General features: G+C 37.3%; 1 protein-coding gene, 1 long non-coding RNA gene and 1 pseudogene across 2 annotated transcripts; 1 reads left to right on the forward strand and 2 right to left on the reverse strand.

Annotated features, from left to right (window-relative positions):
* Positions 1-3,351: 3,351 nt before the first annotated feature.
* LOC120150397 lies at positions 3,352-3,779 on the forward strand. The gene is made up of 2 exons (XR_005518526.1): positions 3,352-3,590; positions 3,675-3,779. It is a non-coding gene; the product is annotated as an uncharacterized LOC120150397 (long non-coding RNA).
* A 1,990-nt stretch (positions 3,780-5,769) lies between these two features.
* LOC120150396 (pentatricopeptide repeat-containing protein At4g30825, chloroplastic-like) lies at positions 5,770-8,817 on the reverse strand. Its single transcript, XM_039163075.1, is given in 2 exon segments — positions 5,770-7,028; positions 7,031-8,817. Coding segments are annotated over 2 exon segments (2,754 nt in total). The 5' UTR covers positions 8,729-8,817; the 3' UTR covers positions 5,770-5,972.
* A 5,979-nt stretch (positions 8,818-14,796) lies between these two features.
* Positions 14,797-19,318, reverse strand: LOC120150528 (annotated as a pseudogene).
* Between the last annotated feature and the right edge of the window lie 2,799 nt (positions 19,319-22,117).

A 22,117-nucleotide genomic window follows, 5' to 3' on the forward strand; every position in this document is an offset into this window, starting at 1 on the left:
AAGAAATTCATAATGAGAAGAATTTGTTCAACCTTTTGCTCAAATCCATCACTTGATGGATTAGCTTTGCCAGAAAAAGTTCATAATGAGAAGAACTCATCTGAAGAAGGAAGAAGAAATTCATAATGAGAAGAAATTGTTCAACCTTTTGCTCAAATCCATCACTTGATGGATTAGCTTTGCCAGAGAAAGTTCATAATGAGAAGAACTCATCTGAAGAAGGAAGAAGAAATTCATAATGAGAAGAATTTGTTCAACCTTTTGCTCAAATCCATCACTTGATGGATTAGCTTTGCCAGATAAAGTTCATAATGAGAAGAACTCATCTGAAGAAGGAAGAAGAAATTCATAATGAGAAGAATTTGTTCAACCTTTTGCTCAAATCCATCACTTGATGGATTAGCTTTGCCAGAAAAAGTTCATAATGAGAAGAACTCATCTGAAGAAGGAAGAAGAAATTCATAATGAGAAGAATTTGTTCAACATTTTGCTCAAATCCATCACTTGATGGATTAGCTTTGCCAGAGAAAGTTCATAATGAGAAGAACTCATCTGAAGAAAGAAGAAGAAATTCATAATGAGAAGAATTTGTTCAATCTTTTGCTCAAATCCATCATTTGATGGATCAGCTTCTCCAGAAAAAATTCATAATGAGAAGAACTTATCTGAAGAAGGAAGAAGAAGTTCATAATAAGAAGAACTTGTTCAATTTTTCGCTCGAATTCATCACTCGATAGATCAACTTTTCAGAAGAGAGTTCATAATGAGAAGAACTCATCTGAAGAAAGAAGAAGAAGTTCATAATGAGAAGAGCTTGTTCGACCTTTTGCATAACCCTATCATAAAAGGAGATATATCATCATCAGCATTTCCAGAAAGAGTTCACAATGAGAAGAACTCATCTGAAGAAGAAGTTCATAATAAGAAGAGCTTATTCAACCTTTTGAATGACTCTATCACATAAGGAAAGAGGTCAACATCATCCCCAGCGGAAAGTTCATAATGAGAAGAACTCATCTGAAAGAAAAAGAATAATTTATTCAACATCTCCATACTAATCAAGTGAAGCCAAATGGATAATTTTTTTTTTATCTTTTCATCTTTGCCCTATTCTTGTTAACACAAGAATGGGCAAAGAGGGGCAGCTGAAGATACTAAATTTTTTTACTCATTTTATTATTATTATTATTATTATTATAATTATTATTATTAAAAAATAATTACAAACAGGCCCAGATTGGACCGGCCCAATTACAAAGGACCCAACTGGCCCAAATCAGAAACCCTAAAACCCAATTAGGGTTTTCTATCCAGCTGCCGCCGCTTTGCTTCTCCACCGTTGGATCTAGCATTGATCCAACGGTCCAGATGGCGCCAGACGAAACCCTAGGGTTATGATACCCTAGGGACTACACCAGCTGCCGCCGCTCCACGTCGCTCCAGCCGCTGCCACGCCCCAACTGAAGGCTCCAGAAGCTCCAACGCCAGCCGTCCACGTTATGGCTATGGGGTGAGTCACCACTGGGAGTCCGGTGACTCACCGAAGGGTATTCTTTTACCCGGTCCGATGGCCACACCGGTGATGGCTATAAAGCCATCACCCCATCTGCGAAAAAAAAGGAGAGGTAGGAACAGAGAGAGACCAGCAAAAACAGAGAACAAAAATAAAGAACAATAACCCACAATCCGCAGTAAACCAAAACAGAAACAAAAAGAAAGGAAAGAAGCTTACCGAGGAAGCCACTGGACCTCTTCAAACTTCACCAAAACCTTCGAAAACCGAAGGTATTTCTTTAGATTTGCTCCGATCGGGAGCTATTTAGGAGAAAAGAGCACCGGAACCGTCCTTAGGACGGTCCGATCTACCTAATGATGTAAAAATAAAATTTTTCGGCCACCGGATGCGGTGGCCGGCGATGAGGGTCACGGCGGCAGACGGTTGCCGTCCGGTGACCGGCTTCCCTCCGATGAGGGAAGCTAGAGAGAAGGGAGAGCTTTTTCATTCTCTCTCAGTTAGAGAGAGAATGAGAGTGCTGGCCCGAAGGGCCAACCGTTTCTGGCTTTAAATAGCCCTTCCCGAATGACGTCGTTTCGGGGAGGGCTATTTGTGTAATTATTAATAGTTAAATCCTTTCCGCAGTCATCCTAGTTTATAAACTTTCCATTTTAGTCACTAAATCGAGTTTATAATCCTTTTAATTCGGTTCTTTAATTTCAATTTTATTTATTTTAGTCCTTTATATTAAAATAATATATATAGGGTAAATAACAGATTTAGTCCTATAATTTTAATAATTAATATTTTAATCTGAATAGTATGTTTTAATTTATTTTATTCTAATATCCGAATTTTATATAGTTTTATTTTAGTCACTAAATTAATAAATAAGAAAATAGCATGTTTAATCCCTATAATTTTGATTAATATTGAATTAGGTTTTTTAATTTTAATTTACTATAATTTAGTCAATAATTTTAAATATTTTTATTTATTTTATTGCTTTTAAATATATAGTTCTAATTGTATTTTTATTATTTTAATTTTACTTGTTTATATATTTAAATATTTTTATTATTATTATGTAGTCATAAATATATATATAATAAATAAATATTTATTTTTTTTAATAAATTATTTTTAACATTTATTTTTCAATATCGAAGAAAATTGCAGTCTTAATACAACTGGATGTCCTATTCTGGTATTTTAAAATTAAATATTATAAAAAATTATTATTTAATTTTATTCAAATTAATATTTATTAATATCAAAGAAAAGAGTTGTCTTAAGGCACCTAGAAGTCATTTTCCGATATTTTTAAATATTTTTTATATAATTTTGAAATAATAGGATTATAAATTAAATATATTTTGAATTTTTAAATTTTTAATAATAGAGACAATTTATAATTAAAAAGTACCAATTTTGGGCGTTGTAGGGGTGCTAATCATTCCCTAAACGTAACCGACCACGAATCCCTTTTTATTATTAAAAAAAACGAATTTTTGGTTATAAACGTAGATCAGTTCATTTTTTAATTGATATTTTCTTAAAATTCTTTTAAAAAAATAATTTTTAGGTATTCGACCTACCTGACCCTAAAGGCCGATGGCGACTCTCAAATTATTTTCAAAAAAACCATTTATTCACATCAATTTTCCCGCCAAATAAATATTTTGTACCCGGACGAAAACCGGTTACGACAAGGAGTTTTGGATAATATGGCCACGTGTTTATGCATCATCTCCTCCATTATATATACACTCCATGGATCATCTTCATTTCATACAATCTGCTTTTTAGCTTTGATTCCAATCGATTCCCATTACCAATCTCATTTTTCTGAGAGAAAAAAACAAGGGTTGATTTGTAAGAGAGCAAGGATGTTAACAATATTCAACAAAGAGTTGATGAATCCACCAAAGTAGCTGCACAGCCCAGCAGCTTTATTGAACAAACCCAAGTTCCCAGAAGAAATCATCAACGAATTTCTTGCTTCAAATCCCACCGATGCTTGTTCAATCGGGTTCGGATCCTCCGCTTGTTTTGCTTATGCCCCACCCGAGAATCGTCACTCCAATTATCAAAGGTAAAGCTGCTCAACATTACACCACAAAGAAACCCTCTTTTTTTATGTTTCATAAAGTTTCTGGGTATCGATGGGAAAATGTAGGTTGTGATATGTGGAGTGGATGAACTACTGCATTTTCTTGGGGGGTTTGAACAATCTGTGCAGCCTTTTAAGGCAATATGGTCTGTCGAGAGGTAACAATGAAGCCATGTTTATCATCGCGGCGTATCGGACACTCCGGGACCGAGGTCCGTACCCGGCCGATCGGGTGTTAAAGGATCTTGAAGGCAGCTATGGGTTTGTGCTGTAGGCTGGATGTGTTTTTGCTGCTTTGGTAAACATCACTCATGTATATCGATAAAGTAACAAAATTCATGCGTTAATATGTGATATATAAAATGTATCATATCATTATTTACATACATATAATATATATTACATTATCATTTATGTATAATGATATATATTACATCATTATTTTAAATATATAAAACATGTTACTTTAGCGAGAAATATTGTTAAACTAACTATTTTCATTTAGTTAAGAGTTATTTTATTTTAAAATAAAATAATTTTTAAAAATATATAAATTAAAATGATTATTCAATTAATCCTTATGTATGAGTGCAGGGTGTTTCACAGTGAACGAGGGTTGATGAGTTATGAGCATCCGAGGCGCAAAATGAAGGCAATTCCCAGAATCGACAGCGAAGAGGCGATGTGTGTTGCTGATTTCAAGGCCGATGTTCAGTCCAGAATCGGTGGCATGCGGCGAGCCGGCAGCGAAGCCAACTGGGCACTGCGAGGCTCCACAGCTTGAATCGGGATATTATAACAGTGACCTACGGTTCAATTGCTGAATGATTTCTTGCATTTTTGGAGCTAAATTTCCTTATTGTTTATGAATTTTCTGCATTAATCGGAGGTGTAAAATTGGCCGTGGCCTGTAAACATGAAAAGGCATGGTTGATAAATAAAATGAGGAGAATTTTCTAATACGCGTCCACCACTGAAAAGGGTTTAGCTTGTAATTAGATGTGATAATCGGTTTGTTTCAATCGGGTTCGGATCATTTCGAATTGATTATTTTGGGTTTAGATCGACTCGATTTAGATTTGACTCAGGTCATATTGAAAATCGAATTTAGATTTTGAATCTAATACGTGTTTTTTTGTTTGTTAGCCTCAAAATTAATTTTCAATTGTTTGATGTTTCAAATTCAATCATCATTTAAGAATTATAATTTGATTCGAACCTAGTTTTATAAAATATGTCTGAAATTCAGTGATTCAGTTCAAAAATTTTGTGTACGACCTCTTTAATGAAGAAATATTTTTTTTAATTACGTGTATCGAAGATTAGTTATGTCTCTCGAAGTCAATATTGGAAATATATTGAACTTGAAAAATGCTTCTCAGATCACTCTTTCTAATAATGTACTTAAGGAAGAGGAGCGTGGGGCTTTGCTAAAGGATCCCCAGCTAAAGGCCCATGTTTTCACTTTTTCTTTGACATAAGTAGATGGATTGAGAAAAAAAATATATTAAATTTTTAAAATTAAATTATTAATAATATTAACACTCATGTATATGTTGTTGTTTTTTTTTTAAAAAAAATACAATGTAAGACTTTCATATACTTAAAGTTTAGGTTCGAATTCGAGTACAAGTTCAAGTTTTTTCGAGTTTGATAATTTTAAGTTCACGAGCTCTCGAGTCGAGTCAAACTAAATTTTAAACTTCTCGAATTGAGTCGAGCTTAACAATACTTGAATTTGACTCGACTCGTTTATAGCCCTAGCCAATACAAATGAATTGGAAATCACTCCAGCACCACATTCTATTGGTCAGCAACCATGAAGAGCATAGGTCCAACTTTTTATGCAGAGTCGGGGCATATGGGAAGACAGTAGAGCAGTTGCTGAAGTAGAACATTGCGCGGCCTCGTAAGACATTCTCCGGTAATCGATCTTCTCTCAGTTTTTCACTTCCATCTATTCATGCTAATGATAGTGGGCAGCTTCTGGCAAGCAAGAGTTGCTGTGGAAAGTTTATGAATTCTGTTGAATTTCTGCAGATTTCCGGTAACTCTCAGATGAGGAAATGTAGAAATAGCAGGATAAACAATACCTCAGTTTTCAGCTTGCATTTGGACCATTCAATGCTCAAATGAGGCACAAACATAACTCTTTAAATGACTGAGATTTGTTGAAGGCTGAAGAAGAAACTAATAGTTAATCATGCTCTTAAAATGGAGAAAAGAACATCCAAATAAAGTTACTGGCTGTAATAGTGGGGTGAAAAGTCGTTTGAGTTTAGCTCGGTGTACATTATCGTTGGTACATTATACAGGGGTCGTGTAGGTAGAATGTTGGAGGAGCATGGACAGGAGCAAAAACGATCACGTAGGCCCATCTGCATTTTCCAATTCCATCTGCTTCATCCACAATGACCACTTAACAGCCTCTAAGAACTTATCATTCTTTTTTAATGCGTTTATCAGATTGTTGTAAGTTATCCTATCAGGCTCTATCCCATTTCCTCGCATTTCCTTGATCAAACCTACGGCATCTTCCACCATTCCAGCAATTCCATATGCCTTAATCAATGAGTTGTAACTGCACAAATCAGGTCGTAGTCCGCATTCTTTCAGTTCACTCAGCACAACAGCAACTTCATCAATCCATCTCCGTTCTCCGTATATATTGATCATAATGTTGTATGTATAGTGGTCTGAAGTACATTTCGATTCCTCCATCCTCTGCAAGACACTTTGGAATTTCTCCATTTCACCTTCTTTCCCATATGCATCCAACATACAATTATAGGCTTCGAGTGAAACTGAAAAACCATTAAATTGCATTTTTCGAACTGTTGACGACATATTCTTGAAGTCCTTATTTTGTCCATATGCACCTATGATAGTATTGTAAGAGATTACATCCACCAAGCCTCGACTTTTTGCCATCCAGAATAGTTTCTTGACCTTCTTGAAAAGTTTGGCTTTACCATAAACATCAAGCATGACGTTGAAGGTTACAGTATTAGGAGTAAAACCACGCTGAAGCATCCGGTTAAATATCTTGGAAAGCTCGTCGACAGACAAAGCACGTGCACAACAATTAATGACACAGTTATACATTTCTTGATCCCAGGTAACTCCACTCTTCAGAATTCTATAATAAAGATTCGCTAATTTATCCTGCATATTGCATTTCTGATAAATTCGAAGCATATCACGGAACAGATATACGTCGGGGACAACGTCTTTCTGCTTCTCCATCGTTTGTAGAACACTGCAAGCATCTTTTAAAGATCCAGCTTTAACATACATTCTTACAACAATGCTAAAGCCAATCATGTCCAAGGCAACTCCTGAAGACTTCAACTTCAAATAGAGTGTTTCTGCTTCAGCAAAGCTACCCATGGCACTGAAAATGTCGATCATTGTACATATTTATATGCAAGTTCGGTTTTTTTTTCTGAGTTGGGCATTTGATAAAATATCTTAACAGCATTATCAAGATCACCCGACTCCTTGCAAGAGCAAATTAATAAATGATACAGGTTATCTTCAAAAGATGAATCCTTCCACTTTTTTCTCCTCAGCACTTCAATTGCATCAGTTACTAATCCACTTTTGACATAAGCCATGACCAGAATAGAACAAGAAGTCGGGTCATCTAAAACATGTTGACGGAAAGACCCAGTTAAAACAAGAGGCACTTTATCGATCCTCCCAGCCTTCTCATATGCTTGCAAAACAGTACCAAGGACTGACGCATGTTGGCACCTCATCTTGAGCATATCATCAAGTGTTCTGATGGCACCCTCTTCATCCCCACACTTTGCTTGCAAAGTTAGTAGCGTGTACAAGTTGGACGAGTTAGGCTTGAATCCGAGCTGTTTCAGCTCCTTGTAATACCATCCTACCTGTTTATAATTGCCAGTTCGCCCCCAGCCCTCAATCATTGAACGGTAAGTTGTTTCATCAGGATGTAATCCAACTTGCCGGATGCTCAGGAATACACGTTGAGCTGCATCCATATTTGATGCTTTTCCATACCCTGTGATCAGTGTATTGTATGCAACAATATTTGGACAAAAGCCCGCTTCTTGCATCAAAGCCAATACCTGCTCAGCCTCCTCTAACTTGCCACTTTGACTATAAGCATTAAGCATCACCAACCAATTCTCGAGATTCAATGCGACTTTATCTTCTCTCATGAAGCCAATAATCTCTTCCGCTTTGCCATACAAACTCAACCGCGTATAAATCGTGATCATCGCGGAGTATGCTGATTGACATAAAATGCCAGAATTCCTCATTTGTGAAAACGCAAATTCTGCTTCCCTAACATTCCAACTCTTCTGGTAAAGTCCCATAAGCATCCCATAAGTGGCAACATTCGGCTGAACCCCATATTCCAGCATCATCCTAAACCACTTTGCACCCATTTCAACAAGACCCCTTCTAGAACAGGCGTATATGATTGTATTGAAAACCTGAGAGTTAAGTTCACAGCTCGAATCACCATTTGCTTCCCTAACCATCGATTCAGCCGCGTCCCAATCTTCTCTCCTACCCAACACCCGAAGAACCAATCTGTAAGCAGTCACATTTCCCTCTAGTTTCCCATTGCTCTTCATCCACTCAAAAAATCTCAAAGCATTACCATCATCAGACTTCTCAAGTCTTTTCAATATAGAATTACAATCCCCCAATTTCAAGTCATGCGTAATAGCAGAGTAATCAACATCCAGCCCGCCATTTCTAAACACAAGAAAATCGCCTCTTTCTGCTCCATTATTAATCCTTCTGAAACCAAACTTGAAACCCACATTTCTTTTAACCCCTTTCTGGTGGTTCCGGCCTTCTTTCCCCTTAACAAATTCTGGGTTTTCATTCCCTAATTCGTTTCTGGAAGAAAAAAGGGTATCTCTATCGACTGGGTTTGGTTCAGTTCCAAAGCGAGAGACTCTAATATGTTTGAACCTAGTCAAAGAACCGAGTATGGAAGCAGCTCTGGTGACGTGAAAACAACTAGTGAATGAAAAGCCGGAACATTGATCGGGTAAATGAGATGGGTTGACATGGAAATTAAGTTTCTTTGAATCAATAGAATCCAAAGAAAGGGGCAATTTCAAAGATGCCATAGCTGCTACTGCTACTGCTACTGTAATCGAATTTTGATTCAGAAGAAGAAAGACTTATGCATCTTTTTCTGAGGGTGAATGAACGGAAGAGCAAATCAGTAAAGAGGAGCAAAAGAACGAGAAAGGAAGAGAGTTATACGCATACCTTGATGATGGGTGGTTGAGAAAAAGTAGGTTGAAGCAGTGGAGCAAAATAACCGTTCCTGGATTTTTCATGTTGATTTTTATTCTTTATTTCCTTTTCAGCTTTTATTTAGTTTCCGGGTAAACTACCAAATGGTGGCTCAACTTTTAAGATACTATCAATTTAGTAAAACAATATTTACGATGTTAATTAATAGAGGGATAAATTTCAAATTTATATATGAATTATAGTAAAAATGATAATTTTATAAATTAAATTCGGTTTCGTTTAATTTATGTAAAAATTGGTATTGGAGACTAAAGATTATAGCTAGATTCTTTCCTTGCTTATAACATTTTCTCTAATGTTGAAGGATCAAAATAATGAAGAGATTTATGAAATGTTCCATTTAGCTTGATCTATGACATTTTCTGATTAAATAATTTATATCAAGGGCTTATTAAGAGAAATTTAAAGATTAAATAATTTATGTTATTTTCAAATTGTACCTACAATACTGTAAGATAATGATTATGGTTAAAAAAACTATTTATACCGATTGATAGTAGTGAATTATTATGTTTTTTGAGAATGGTATGCAACAGGTAAAGTTAGAACTATCATTTGATTTTTCGATTTCACATTTCGTATCTTAGTGAACGGAATAGACAACTATGATAATGACTTGTGATAAGAGTGTCACGAAATTAAGTGACAGAGAATATTAAGTCTCTAAGAGATAGAAAACATAAATACCACGTTGAAAAAGAAAGAAAGAAAGTTATAAAACTCAAGCAGAAACACACAACTTATGAAATATATCTTTTGGGAATAGAATAATAACATTATGACAGATACAAGATTTTTTAAATCATTATTTTATTAAGCTTATGAAACATATCTTTTGGGAATAGAATAATAACATTATGACAGATACAAGATTTTTTAAATCATTATTTTATTTTTATTTTTTCAAGAATACATATTACTGTAAAGATTAAAATGATATCTAAACTATGAGAGCAAGAACATGAAACAGAACTAAAGGAAGAAATCATCCTGAATTTTATTATCTTCAAAGGGTAAGTCTTTTACAATTCTTGAGAAGTGAATTTATAGAGAGAGTTTTAGCTGAAACTAATGATGTAACCAACTTCAACAAACTAATTGCTTCATCAACTGATCAGACTGTAACGTATCAGCTGTATGTGCAACGTCATGCACAGCAGTAATCATGCACATCAATTCATTTACACTAACATTCCCCTTGCAACCTTCAACTTCAAACCTCTTCCAAAACTCAACAAACCTCCTTCAAAACTCAAATTGAATTAATGTTCATTTACACTAACATTCCCCTTGCAACCTTCAACTTCAAATAAGCTCAAACTGATATGCTTTTAAGTTGCATCACCAAAAACCGTTATCTGTGTTTGAAAAACAAAGGTGCTGATAAAGGCTTGGTTAGCACATCAGCAACCTGCTCCACTGCAGGAACCTCATGCACTTGTAGTTATCCCATAGCCACCATTTCTCGAACAAAAAACAAATCCAACTCAACATGTTTAAATTTGGAATGAAGTACAGGATTAGCACATACAACAACTGCACTTGTATTATCACACCACAACGTGGCCTTGCCATGAGTAATTACGTGCAGCTCTACCAACAGTGATCGAAGCCACACCATCTCAGCAGTTGCACAAGCCACACTTCTGTACTCAGCCTCAGCAGTCGAACGTGCAGCAACCTATTGCTTTCGAGAGCTCCACGAGACTAGGTTCCCACAAAAATATATACAGAACCCTGGGGTTGACTGTCTATCATCAACATTCGAGCCCCAATTCGCATATGCAAAACCAGTCAAATCCATTCTTGAGGAGGGTGTAAACCGCTGTCCAAAATCAACATTACCTTGTAGGTAACGAATTATTCACTTGACTGCCAGAAAATGAACATCCAGTGGGGCTTGCATGAATTGACACACCCTATTCACAGCAAACGCCACATCAGGTCGAGTGATCACAATGTACTGCAGGGCACCTACGATGCTTCTGTATCGTGCAACATCTTCAAGTGGTGTTCCTTCCTTGGCTGACAGCTTGATGTTAGAGACCATAGGGGTGGGAAGACTTTTCACTTCACCAAAACCATGCTTCTGTAAAAGGTCTTGAATATACTTTTGTTGACTCAAAACAACATCACAACCTTCATAACTGACTTCCACTCCTAGGAAAAAACTCAATGGTCCAAGATCCTTCAACGAAAACTGAGCATTCAGTCTGTTTATAACACTTTGAACAACTACCTCTCTATCCCCTGTTAAGATGATATCATCAACGTACACCAATAAGTACACCAAGCTATCCGAGGTCTTTCGAACATAAAGAGAGGCATCCGACTTAGCTAGGCAAAAACCTTCAAACTCCAAGTATGCCTTTAGTCGTTCAAACCAGGATCTCGGTGCTTGTTTCAGCCCATAAATCGCCTTGTGTAACTTGCATACCAGCTCACCATTTCCTTGCTCATACCCTGGTGGTTGAGTCATGTACACCTCTTCAGTGAGCAGCCCATTCAAGAAGGCATTGTTGACATCGACTTGTCTCAGCTTCCACCCTCGTGACAACGCCAAGGAAATGATTAACCTGATCGTTGCAGGCTTGACCACCAGACTAAAAACTTCATCAAAGTCAATTCATGGTTTCTGAAGAAAACCTTTCGCCACCAAGCGTGCTTTGTACCTTGAAATCGAGCCATCAACATTTCTCTTTATACGAAATATCCATTTACAGTTTACTGCCTTCCTATCTCTAGGAAGAGGAGCTAGTGTCCACGTGTCATTCTTTACCAGGGCGTCATACTCGGCTTCTTTCCAATGAGGATTCATGAAGGCCTCTGTGATATTAGCTGGCTCTCGATCTGAACTTGCAACGTTATAAACTTTTGGCTTCCAGATTCCATGCTTACTCTTGGTCATCATGGGATGTACATTGGAGACTGGTTGTGGTAAACCACTTTCCTCATTTCGTTGAATTTCAACACACGTCTCTGTTTTACCATTTTCTTCTTGGACCCCACGCGAACTGCCACTACAATTACTACCAGCGTGATTATCTCCTTGGACCCCATGTGCATGACAACTACTCTCACAATTACCATCATCGTGACTTTCTTCTTGAATTCCATGCGAATAGCCATTAAAATTAATCACATTATCAATGTTTGCCGCACCTTGGTCCCCATGTGTACCATGCGCATTTGATTGCTCCCCATGTGCACCATGCACATTTGATTCTTCAACAGGTGATCCACTTTCAATATTTGAATTTGCAATAATTCTTCCTTGGACCCCGCGTATACCATGCGCATTTGATTGCTCAATAGGTGAGCCACTTTCAATATTTCAATTTATAATATTTCCTCCTTGGACCCCACGCGAGATGCTATTACCATGTGAGCGCGCATTTGATTCTTCAACAGGTGAGTCACTTTCAATATTTGAATTTATAATATTTCCTCCTTGGACCCCAAGCGAGATGCCATTACCATGTGAGCTCCAATTATTCAAGCTTGGCGCACTATTATGGTTGCCTTGGACCCCACGCGAGGTGCCATCACCATGTGAGCTCTCACTACTATTCCCATTATTTATGTCTGCCGCAACTCTATCAATACTCGGACTATGTGCGTTTGTTGGAGTAGTAACGTGGGTGGGCACCACGCCAGGAGGTACATGCGCATTGGACCCGTGCACATTGGACTCATGCGCACCATTACCACGTGCATCCACCATTTCAAAAGGCATGGCCCTAACATCATCTTGGCTTGGATTATGCGCATCTACCACCACGCCAAGAGGCATATGGGCATTGGAACTCGGTGTGGTCCCAAGGTTGGCACCATGTGCAGAAGACGAGGTGGCTCCAACCCTATGCGTATTATGATAATTTCCAAGCAGTGTGGCTCCACGCTTATTATAGAATATAGGCAATTGTCCAGTAGTGATAATTTATTGTGTATGGCACTTGTACACAAATTTATTCTTATCAAAAGGAAAAACTTGCTCGTCAAACCTCACATGTCGAGACACAAACACTCTGCCATCACTGTCTAGCCATTTGTACCCATGATGTGAGGTGTTGGGCCCAAGAAACACACACTGCCTTGACCGAAAATCCAATTTATGTTGATAAACGATCTCAAGAAGGGAAAGCAAGCACATCCAAACACTCTCATTCCTGAGTAGTCAGGAGCTTTCTGATAGAGAACCTCAAATGGGGTCTTGCCTAAAATAACCTCAGATGGAAGCCTGTTTATGATATACACTGCCATAATAAAGGCATAACTCCAGAACTTTATTGGCAGTGATGTCTGAGGTAACATGGTTAGTCCCATCTCAACAATGTGGCGATGTTTGCGTTTAGCCTTCCCATTCTGCTCTGACGTACTGGGACAAGAGACTCGATGTTGTACTCCATTGGTAAAAAACCAACTCTTCAGAGCCTGATATTCACCTCCACCATCACTCTGCAATGCTTTGATTTTCTTCCCAAACTGAACCTCGGCTATTTTAACAAGATTGAGAAAGCATTGGCTGACTTTAGATTTCTTTCTAATTAGATACACCCATGTATGTCTGCTGAACACATCAATAAATGATACATAATATACGTAACCTTCAGTCGAAACTACAGGAGCAGGTCCCCACACATCTGACACAACCAGCTGAAAAATTTCTTTGTATTCAGTCAACGAATTACAAAAAGGTATCCTGTGAGCCTTGCCTTGTAAACATGTAGAACAAACATTGTTCAATTTGTTTTCACTACTAGAAACATTACACATTTTCATAATATCTTTGACAGTCTTCTCACAGGAGTGTCCTAAGCGCCTATGCCAAAGTTCCAGACTGTTTGAGGCCTTGGTCACATTATTCACCATGCAACACGATTTCTTTTCTTCATATGGTAGCAGATGGTATAAACCTTCACGTGTGAGCTTCCCTCTCAACAGAATGGTCTGAGTCTGTGCATCCTACACCAAGCATTCAAAAAGATGGAACTCAATAAATACATCGTTATCACGAGTGAATTGAGATACTGACAGTAACTTATTCTTAATGTGTGGGGCATGTAGCATATTTTGTAACATCAGAGGTCTGAGACTAGAAGACAGAAAGCCTTGACCAACATGATCAATTTTAATTCCTTCACCATTTCCCATTAAAAGAGTGTTGTTACCTTTGTATGCCATACCTGAATTGAACGGTACAAGATCATTTGATACGTGATGAATGGCACCCGTGTCTGGATACCACAAAGCATTAGAGTGTTTTGGAACACTCTGAGCTGCTGCCATACTAAGCATAGTGGAAAAAGCGGTAGGTGCAGTATTAACAAATGACTCTTGTCTTTCTGTTGTTGTAGGATGAGCTACACAGTCCCCAGGAAAGGTATTCATTACCTGATTCGAGGAGTAAGGCAGTATTTGACGAGTGAAAGCATAGGGCATACCCTGCATAGAGCTGGATGGATAGTGATAGAAGACAGGAGAACTCAGCATATGATTATACGCATGTCCATTCATAGGAACAATCTGTTCAGACAGTTTCTTCCACTGCTCAGCAGACTGATCTTCATTGGCAAATCCAGTGAAATCTTGATCAAAACGACGATAACACCGCTAAACAATGTGCCCAAACTTTCCACACAACTGGCACTGTGGTCGATTTGAATTATTAAACCTTCCTCTGCCTCGACCACGATAGCCTCCCTACTGACTTCCCTGTTGACCTCTCACAGAATAAAACTGTTTCTCTGTTGCATCCGTTTCAGTGACCGCCTGAGATCTCGACCCATTCTCTTCTTTTGGCTGAACAACCATATTTGCAGCAATACCATCGCTTAAAAAAACTTTTTGCCTAGCCTCACAGTCCAGAAGCATTTCAGTGAGACTATCCAAGGATACTACATCACGAGACGCTATAGCAATAATGGACTCGAATTCCATTGACAACCCAGCAAGAATCACACTTACTTGTTCTTGTTCAGGTACATCACAACCAGCAGCATTCAACAAATCACAGACTGTCTTGATCTTGGCTAAATAATCACTCACAATCAAGCCAGCTTTCTTCTGAGAGTGCAAACTGTGTCTCAGAGAAGAAATCTTGGCACTAGAACGAACTCCAAACAACCTTGAAACTACATTCCAGATTGTACGAGCAAATGTGAGCCCCATGAGATGTGGCAAAACCTCCATACTAACCGTTGTCAACAACCACGAAGCAAGCAACTTGTCTTGTTGCCTATGCACAGCATACACTGGATTTTCCTCAAGCTGCCCAGACTTATTTGAAACAAACTGAGCAGGAGCAGGACTATCACCAGAGACATAGGCCAACAATCCATAGCCATCAATTATAAGGGTCACCTGATGCTTCCAAAGAAGGTATGTTGACTCAGTAACTTTCATGACATCCTGTTTAGGTATATGTTGCACACTGGATAGGACTGAAGAGCCATATGATGACGAAGTAATTGTGGTATTCACCGGAGACTGAACACCAACTTGTTGCAAGTCCACCATCTTCAAAGAAAAGCAAGAACCTTCAAGAACCTCCAAGAAATGAAGCAAACCAGAAACTACAGGACCGTTTTAGCGATTGATACCATGTAAAGATTATAAAATGATATCTAAACTATGAGAGCAAGAACATGAAACAGAACTAAAGGAAGAAATCATTCTGAATTTTATTATCTTCAAAGGGTAAGTCTTTTACAATTCTTGAGAAGTGAATTTATAGAGAGAGTTTTAGCTGAAACTAATGATGTAACCAACTTCAACAAACTAACTGCTTCATCAACTGATCAGACTGTAACGTATCAGTTGTATGTGCAACCATCATGCACAGCAGTAGTCATGCACAACAATTCATTTACACTAACAATTACAACACCGTGAGGCAAAAACTAGAAATGCAATTATGAAAATAAGGGATTACGCATTTACAATAGGGATAAAATCGAAATCAAGCTCTCCATGTCTCCCTCAATCTACAGCTAAACCAAATGTATATATACACTTAAATGGTGGCATGTGATTGCCCTTGCACCGGCACTGCGTTTAAAGTTGTTCCCATCTGCAACATTGATAAAAAGAAATATAAGCCTCCGAACGAATACCATGAACATAGATTCAAGGGAGGAAACATACCATTGTGACAAGAGCGTACAATGGCAAGGTGATGTAACTGCATAGAACCTGAACGATTACGCTGCACAAAGGCCAGAAAAAGGAGATCACGATAAGCAAAACACGAACTAAATCGAAACCGGGATCAAGCCTCTGGTCTAGAATGTTACCCCATGACGAGTCTAGTGATGACAATTCCTTTTGTTTCCATTAAGCATGAATGAAGACCATATGTCCACTGGGAGGAAATGAAATTTTAAACAAGTTAGTGCATGATGCATGTAGGTTATAGACTTATAGTCTTGTTGTTGGCAATGGCATACCAGGATCCAGAAGAAGAAGGCAATCTCGAAAGCGTTCTGGAATAGGATGAAGTGAATGAAATTGAGAACTAGGCGAGGACGATTAAACCAGAAGTACTCATCGGACAGTCTCACTGATGCCGATTCCTGCCCTGGGTGCTTCTTCATTTCATCGACATCCTGAACTAACCGGATGATTATGTGCTCTAACTTGGCTCCAACAAGAGGTAGAAGCTGTAAAACTCCATTTACCTCAACAATTGTTAAATCATGTGATTTTCATTCCTCGAACCAGTTTAAATGATCCACTGAAATGCAACTGATTTACTTACAACTGTAGGTAGGAACGATAACCAAAAATGCGTATGTCATCCCAGTCGGAAAATATGAAATACTTCGGTAGGATCAATTATTGCGAAATTTGATGACGAATAAAGTTGATTCCTTAAGATTAAAGGAAAAAAGCTTACCATTCACATTCAATGTCAGAAAAACCACCACAAATAGCCATTGATACCAGCTACATGTGACAGAAGATTAGTGAGATATTCGTCTTAGATTCGGAGAATTCGGTTTAAAATTTTGCTAAGAGTTTTGAGTACCTTATGCCAACAACATGTCTGAAGTCCCTTTCAAGTGACTCCATCATGTGCTTGTGAAAATCAAATTCTTGATGAGCAGGGAAATGGGTCTGGATGGAAGGTGAAACACATGTTACTCGGACAAGGGTGCCAAATGTGAATGCTTCATGAAAAATGACGAGTCAGAGCAACATAAGCTAAAACCAAGCATTAAGTACGAATGATAGACGATGGATGATGAGAACTTAACCATGATAAATCCTTCTTGAAGCGCTATGTAGTCCGACTCTTTAACAGAGCCATAGAACTGTTTGAAAAATGACATCTGCAACAAGAACATAAGGGCTCAACTGGTGCCATATAAGATGAGAAAATGCACGCAGAAGAGATGGAGATTTTTCGATTATTTTATAATACATACGATCCAGCTTACGACGGCTGCCCTTCTCCAATATCCCCACGCAAATTTTTCACGTACCTGTTGGAGATGATGTGAATGAGTGACCTTAACAGAACCTGCAGAACACGATGAATATCAACACTGATCCATATCACTCAGTGCTGGGAAATCAGAAAGATTTAATAATGAAAGATAAATTAACCGATAATCTTTCGGAACTTGATTAATGTTACCTTTTTTGACTTTAGAGATCCAATCTTCCCAAGGTTTCCATTGGCGTATCTACATATAAACAAAGCTTCATGGTTTATGCAGCAACATTTCTATCAAAGAATAGGCAATATTGAAATTGATCTAGTTATTGCCAAATTTAACTAATCTAATCGACTCTGATGTTACGAGTTCGAAGTTCGAACCACTTTTCCAACAGAAGTTGCATCTTCTAAAATGAATAAGATGTCAGCAAATACTGAAAATTAGATGCACAAAAAATGTACCCTTGCTCTTCCAAGAACCAATATAGTGGCACAGGATATCACATGAAAAACTGCCACTACAAAGATGAAAATGTGCAGCTGATGAAACGATTCCGTCGATAATAACGGGACCTTCACCTGAGATCAGAAAGATGAAATTACAGAAATAAGTTAAGGCATACGAATTTGGCATAAATAGACAATTTCTTACAGAAAGCATGTTACTATACCTGACTTGAGCAATGATCTGAACTACCACTCTCTGCAGAAAACAGGCGACGTCCGTTGTTTACGGCTCGAGAAGAATATTCTTCATGACTTTCGCCATCAGTACGCTTCTTGCATGGAAGCATAGTGGATTCTAAGTGAGTTGGAATGCATATTTCACTTATTAAACCTTGAAAGGCATTTAGTAGAAGAGAAATGAATCCTAAGAGCATCAATTCTGTCAACAAGCATCAGTAGCACATTGGTTAGGCAAAACATAAGAACTTCAGGACATTTATGATGCAGTCGAGTTTCGATATACGTTTGGAATCAATCTATACTGTGTCCACACCTCGAATGACCTGAAACAAATTATTTAATAATTCCAAATACCATAGAATTATATCAATGAACATGACATGAGAAGTTCAAGGAAAAAAAGGGGGAGTGGTGAGGCAAACCTGCTTTTAGTTTTTGCAAAGCTTCGAATAGTGTATCTTGATTGTGATGCAGCAGACACTGCATTTGCCAAGTAAGAACAGATAGAAGATTTTCTTAAAATCGAGATATCTAAATGAACTGAAAATTTTCGTTCTTCGAAGCTTCATTATAGAACAGCTCCAGAATAAAGAAAAAAAGACCAAGAGATAAAGGAAGTCCATGTGACTCACTGCAACATACAAATTGTCCTAAGAAACATGTTCAACTATATCTTCTGCGAAAGTTTGCAGACTGGCTGTGCATATATGAATATGATACACAAAGAACTTAAATTCCTAAATAAATGTTTAATGACTCATGATTGAGCATGCATGCAAAGCAGGTACCAAGCTACGTTACTCCGGCTCATCGTTTTTTTAAGTATCCGTATCCAACATCCGAGTCCATATTCGAACAAAGTATGGATATATGACTGATCAAGGGCTATATTGAAAAATTTGTCCTATAGGCTACAAGTTACTATGGCCTGCTTCAGAACAAACTTTGTGTGGGGTAAAAACTAATGAAGTTATAAAACTTAAGAGGAGAGGGTACCTTTCCAAGGTAATTAAGGCCTCTCTCGGCGAAAAGAGATATAAGAATAATGAGAAAACAGACGGCTGCGACAACCCACGTTGGTTTTTACTGGAGAGAGATGAACTCTGTCATTATGTTGGTTTTTCAAGTCAAATGTGGGTTGGATTTCAGGCCATGGATGCTGCAGATTTTGTCTTAACTCTGAAGGGTTGACATGGTTTTAAATATGAAACACAAAGAGAGTGAGGGTGGGAAAGAATGAGGGATAATACAAAGCTACGGCCCAAGGGAAAAGAATTCTTCATTGGAGAACAAGTTTTGGTTCCAAGGAACTATTTTATATGAATATCATCGTCCACACTAAAAGGAATGTTTCGAATGCTTGCTTGCCTGATTGGTAACAACTATTTATTTAATGAATAAGATATTTTTAACATACAAATCATTTATATTTTATAAAGACATAATAATAAAAATACTTTCTAACGTTTACTTTTGGTAAAAACAAACTATGTTGGATATAAATAGTTAGTTGAGTAGTGGTCAACTCACGTTATTCATGTGGTATTTTCACATGTGTTCAATTGATGATGTGTCACATTATAAAAATGATGATGTGAAAATATCACATCATTAATTAATTACATATAAAAATGTCACATCAATAACATGAGCTGACTATTAGTTAACTAATGATTTTCATTCAATAAGATTTGTTTTAACCGAAAATTGAAATGTTAAGAGGTAAAATACTTCAAAAAAATAATAAGGTGCAATGTGACCATTTGTTCAAACATTAAGGGATATTTTTATCATTACGACTTTTATAAATAGAAGGTATAGTTTGACCTTTAAAATTCGAAATTAGAGGAACTTGTAGTTTCTAAGGGTTTATTTGTAAAGAGTTTGTAGCTTTATTAATATAAAAAGAGAAAACAATCTCAGTGACAAAAAATATCTTATAATATACGATTTTAACCAATTTTTTTTGGATTTGCCAAAATGACCAACTAAATCGCAATGCGATCGATAATTCGCAACGCGATCTCCGGTATCGCAAATCAGTTTCCAGATTCGCAACGCGATTCTGACTATCGCATTGCGATTTTCCAAATTCGCGTTGCGACTTTCCTAATTCGCAATGTGAATACGTAAATCGCAACGTGAATCTGACTATCGCAATGCGATTTACATAGCGCCATTCGTATCCAACACGTATTTTTTTTTTCAAATTCCAAACACGAATATATTAATATATCGGAACACTGAACCGTCCACAGTATATCCCGTAATCGCAACTCATAACCTAAAACCCTAAATCACAACTCAGTCTCATCTCCATCTCTCACTCTCTAAGGCGACATCCGTCCCCATCTCCGACGAAATCAGTCCCCATCTCCGACGATATCAGTCTCCATCTCCGGCGAAATCAATCACAGTCAGAAATAGAAAATCAACCAAATCAACCACCGAGGGTTAGTTTTTTTAATTATTTTTATTTTGAAAATTTTACATTATTATTAGGTTTTTCATATTGAAATTGATGATAAGTTTACTGGTGTTTTCAATAATAGATTAACCATTTCACTTAGATTGCTTATTATATTCATTCGATTGCTGTCAATACTGCTAAACTGTTTAGTCTTTAACCCTGTGAAGTTAGTATTTGTCTGTGTTTTGTCTTTTGGTTGAAGTAATGCAATCCATTCAAGTTTCTTTCAACTTTAGTATTTGAAACCGAGAATGACTATCGCAATGCGATTCTGTCGTTGCGATTTTCATTTCGCGTTGCGATAGTCATTTTCGTGTTGCGATTTTCATTTTCGTGTTGCGATTTTAAGTTTCAGAAACTATTCTTCTTCTGCAAATTGAAACTTGAATGAATTGCATTACTTCAACCAAAAAAAACAAACAAATACTAAATTCACAGTGTTGCAAATTTAAGTTTGAAGAATAAACTACTACTCTTTATGTTTATTGTTCTTGTTATATCTTCACAGTGTAGTTTTTGGTATATCTAACTTGGTATGTTTATTGTTTTTGCAGAACTTTTATTCGGCTCAATTGACCTTAAGAAATAAAATAAGCCTGGCCAAAACAATTGCTTCGAAGCTTTCACTTGCACAAAGAAAAATATTTGAGGATACTTGCTTCGGGCCATGGCTGAAAGTACAACATCCGGGTGGAGATGCTATGTTGACCCATCTGTTTCTTCAAACCATGACTAGCGATCTACCAGAAACTATACAACGTCGTGATGAAGAGATATGGTTTGATTTTCCACCGGCGTATACGTGTTTTGGGCGGGAGGAGTTTTGCTTAATCACTGGTCTACGCTTTGGACACGATGATGTAGATCGGTACGCTAGACATATTACCCGCCTATCATGGTTTTCCCGAGTTTTTCCTGAGCTGTCAACGGAGAAGTCGAATTTACACGTGGAACACTTGACGAGATTATTGAATAAGAAAGATGGTTTTACTCAGATGGATGACATCGATGTTGTCCGAGTATGCCTTCTAATACTTTTACAAGCTGGCTTTTTAGGCAGAGAGGCCCGACAACCTATTCCTAATGATCTAATTAAATTGGTAGAGGACTTAAATGCATGGAACCTGTTTCCGTGGGGTTCGTATATATGGAAAGCTACATGGAATAAGTTGTCGTATGCCTTTGATGATCGGAAAAGTTTGCGTGGCGATGGTTCCAAATACACTTTTTCAGGCTTTATTTGGGCCTTTAAGGTAATAATTTTTATATAATGTTTCCAAAATTATAATTAATTCTTTAACAATTACTAATGTTTGTTATTATATTGTTTGTAGATTTGGATATTTGAGGCCTTTCCCGCCATGCAGACATATGCATTAAAAACTTCTAATGATATTCCTAAGGCTATTTCCTGGAAGAGGAAACGATCCTTGCAGCAATGGAAAGATTTACTACCGTATACTACAATAAATAATGTAAGTTAACATAAATACTACCATATGTTTATAAACAAGTTATTACTAGTACACGTTTAACTTTGTTTGAGTTTTTATATTGTTAGGAGGCCAACACTCCATTACAGAGGCTGACACCCAC

Source organism: Hibiscus syriacus, unplaced genomic scaffold (assembly GCF_006381635.1).
Source record: "Hibiscus syriacus cultivar Baekdansim isolate YM2019G1 unplaced genomic scaffold, ASM638163v2 tig00111022_pilon, whole genome shotgun sequence".
NCBI classification, from domain to species: Eukaryota; Viridiplantae; Streptophyta; class Magnoliopsida; order Malvales; family Malvaceae; genus Hibiscus; species Hibiscus syriacus.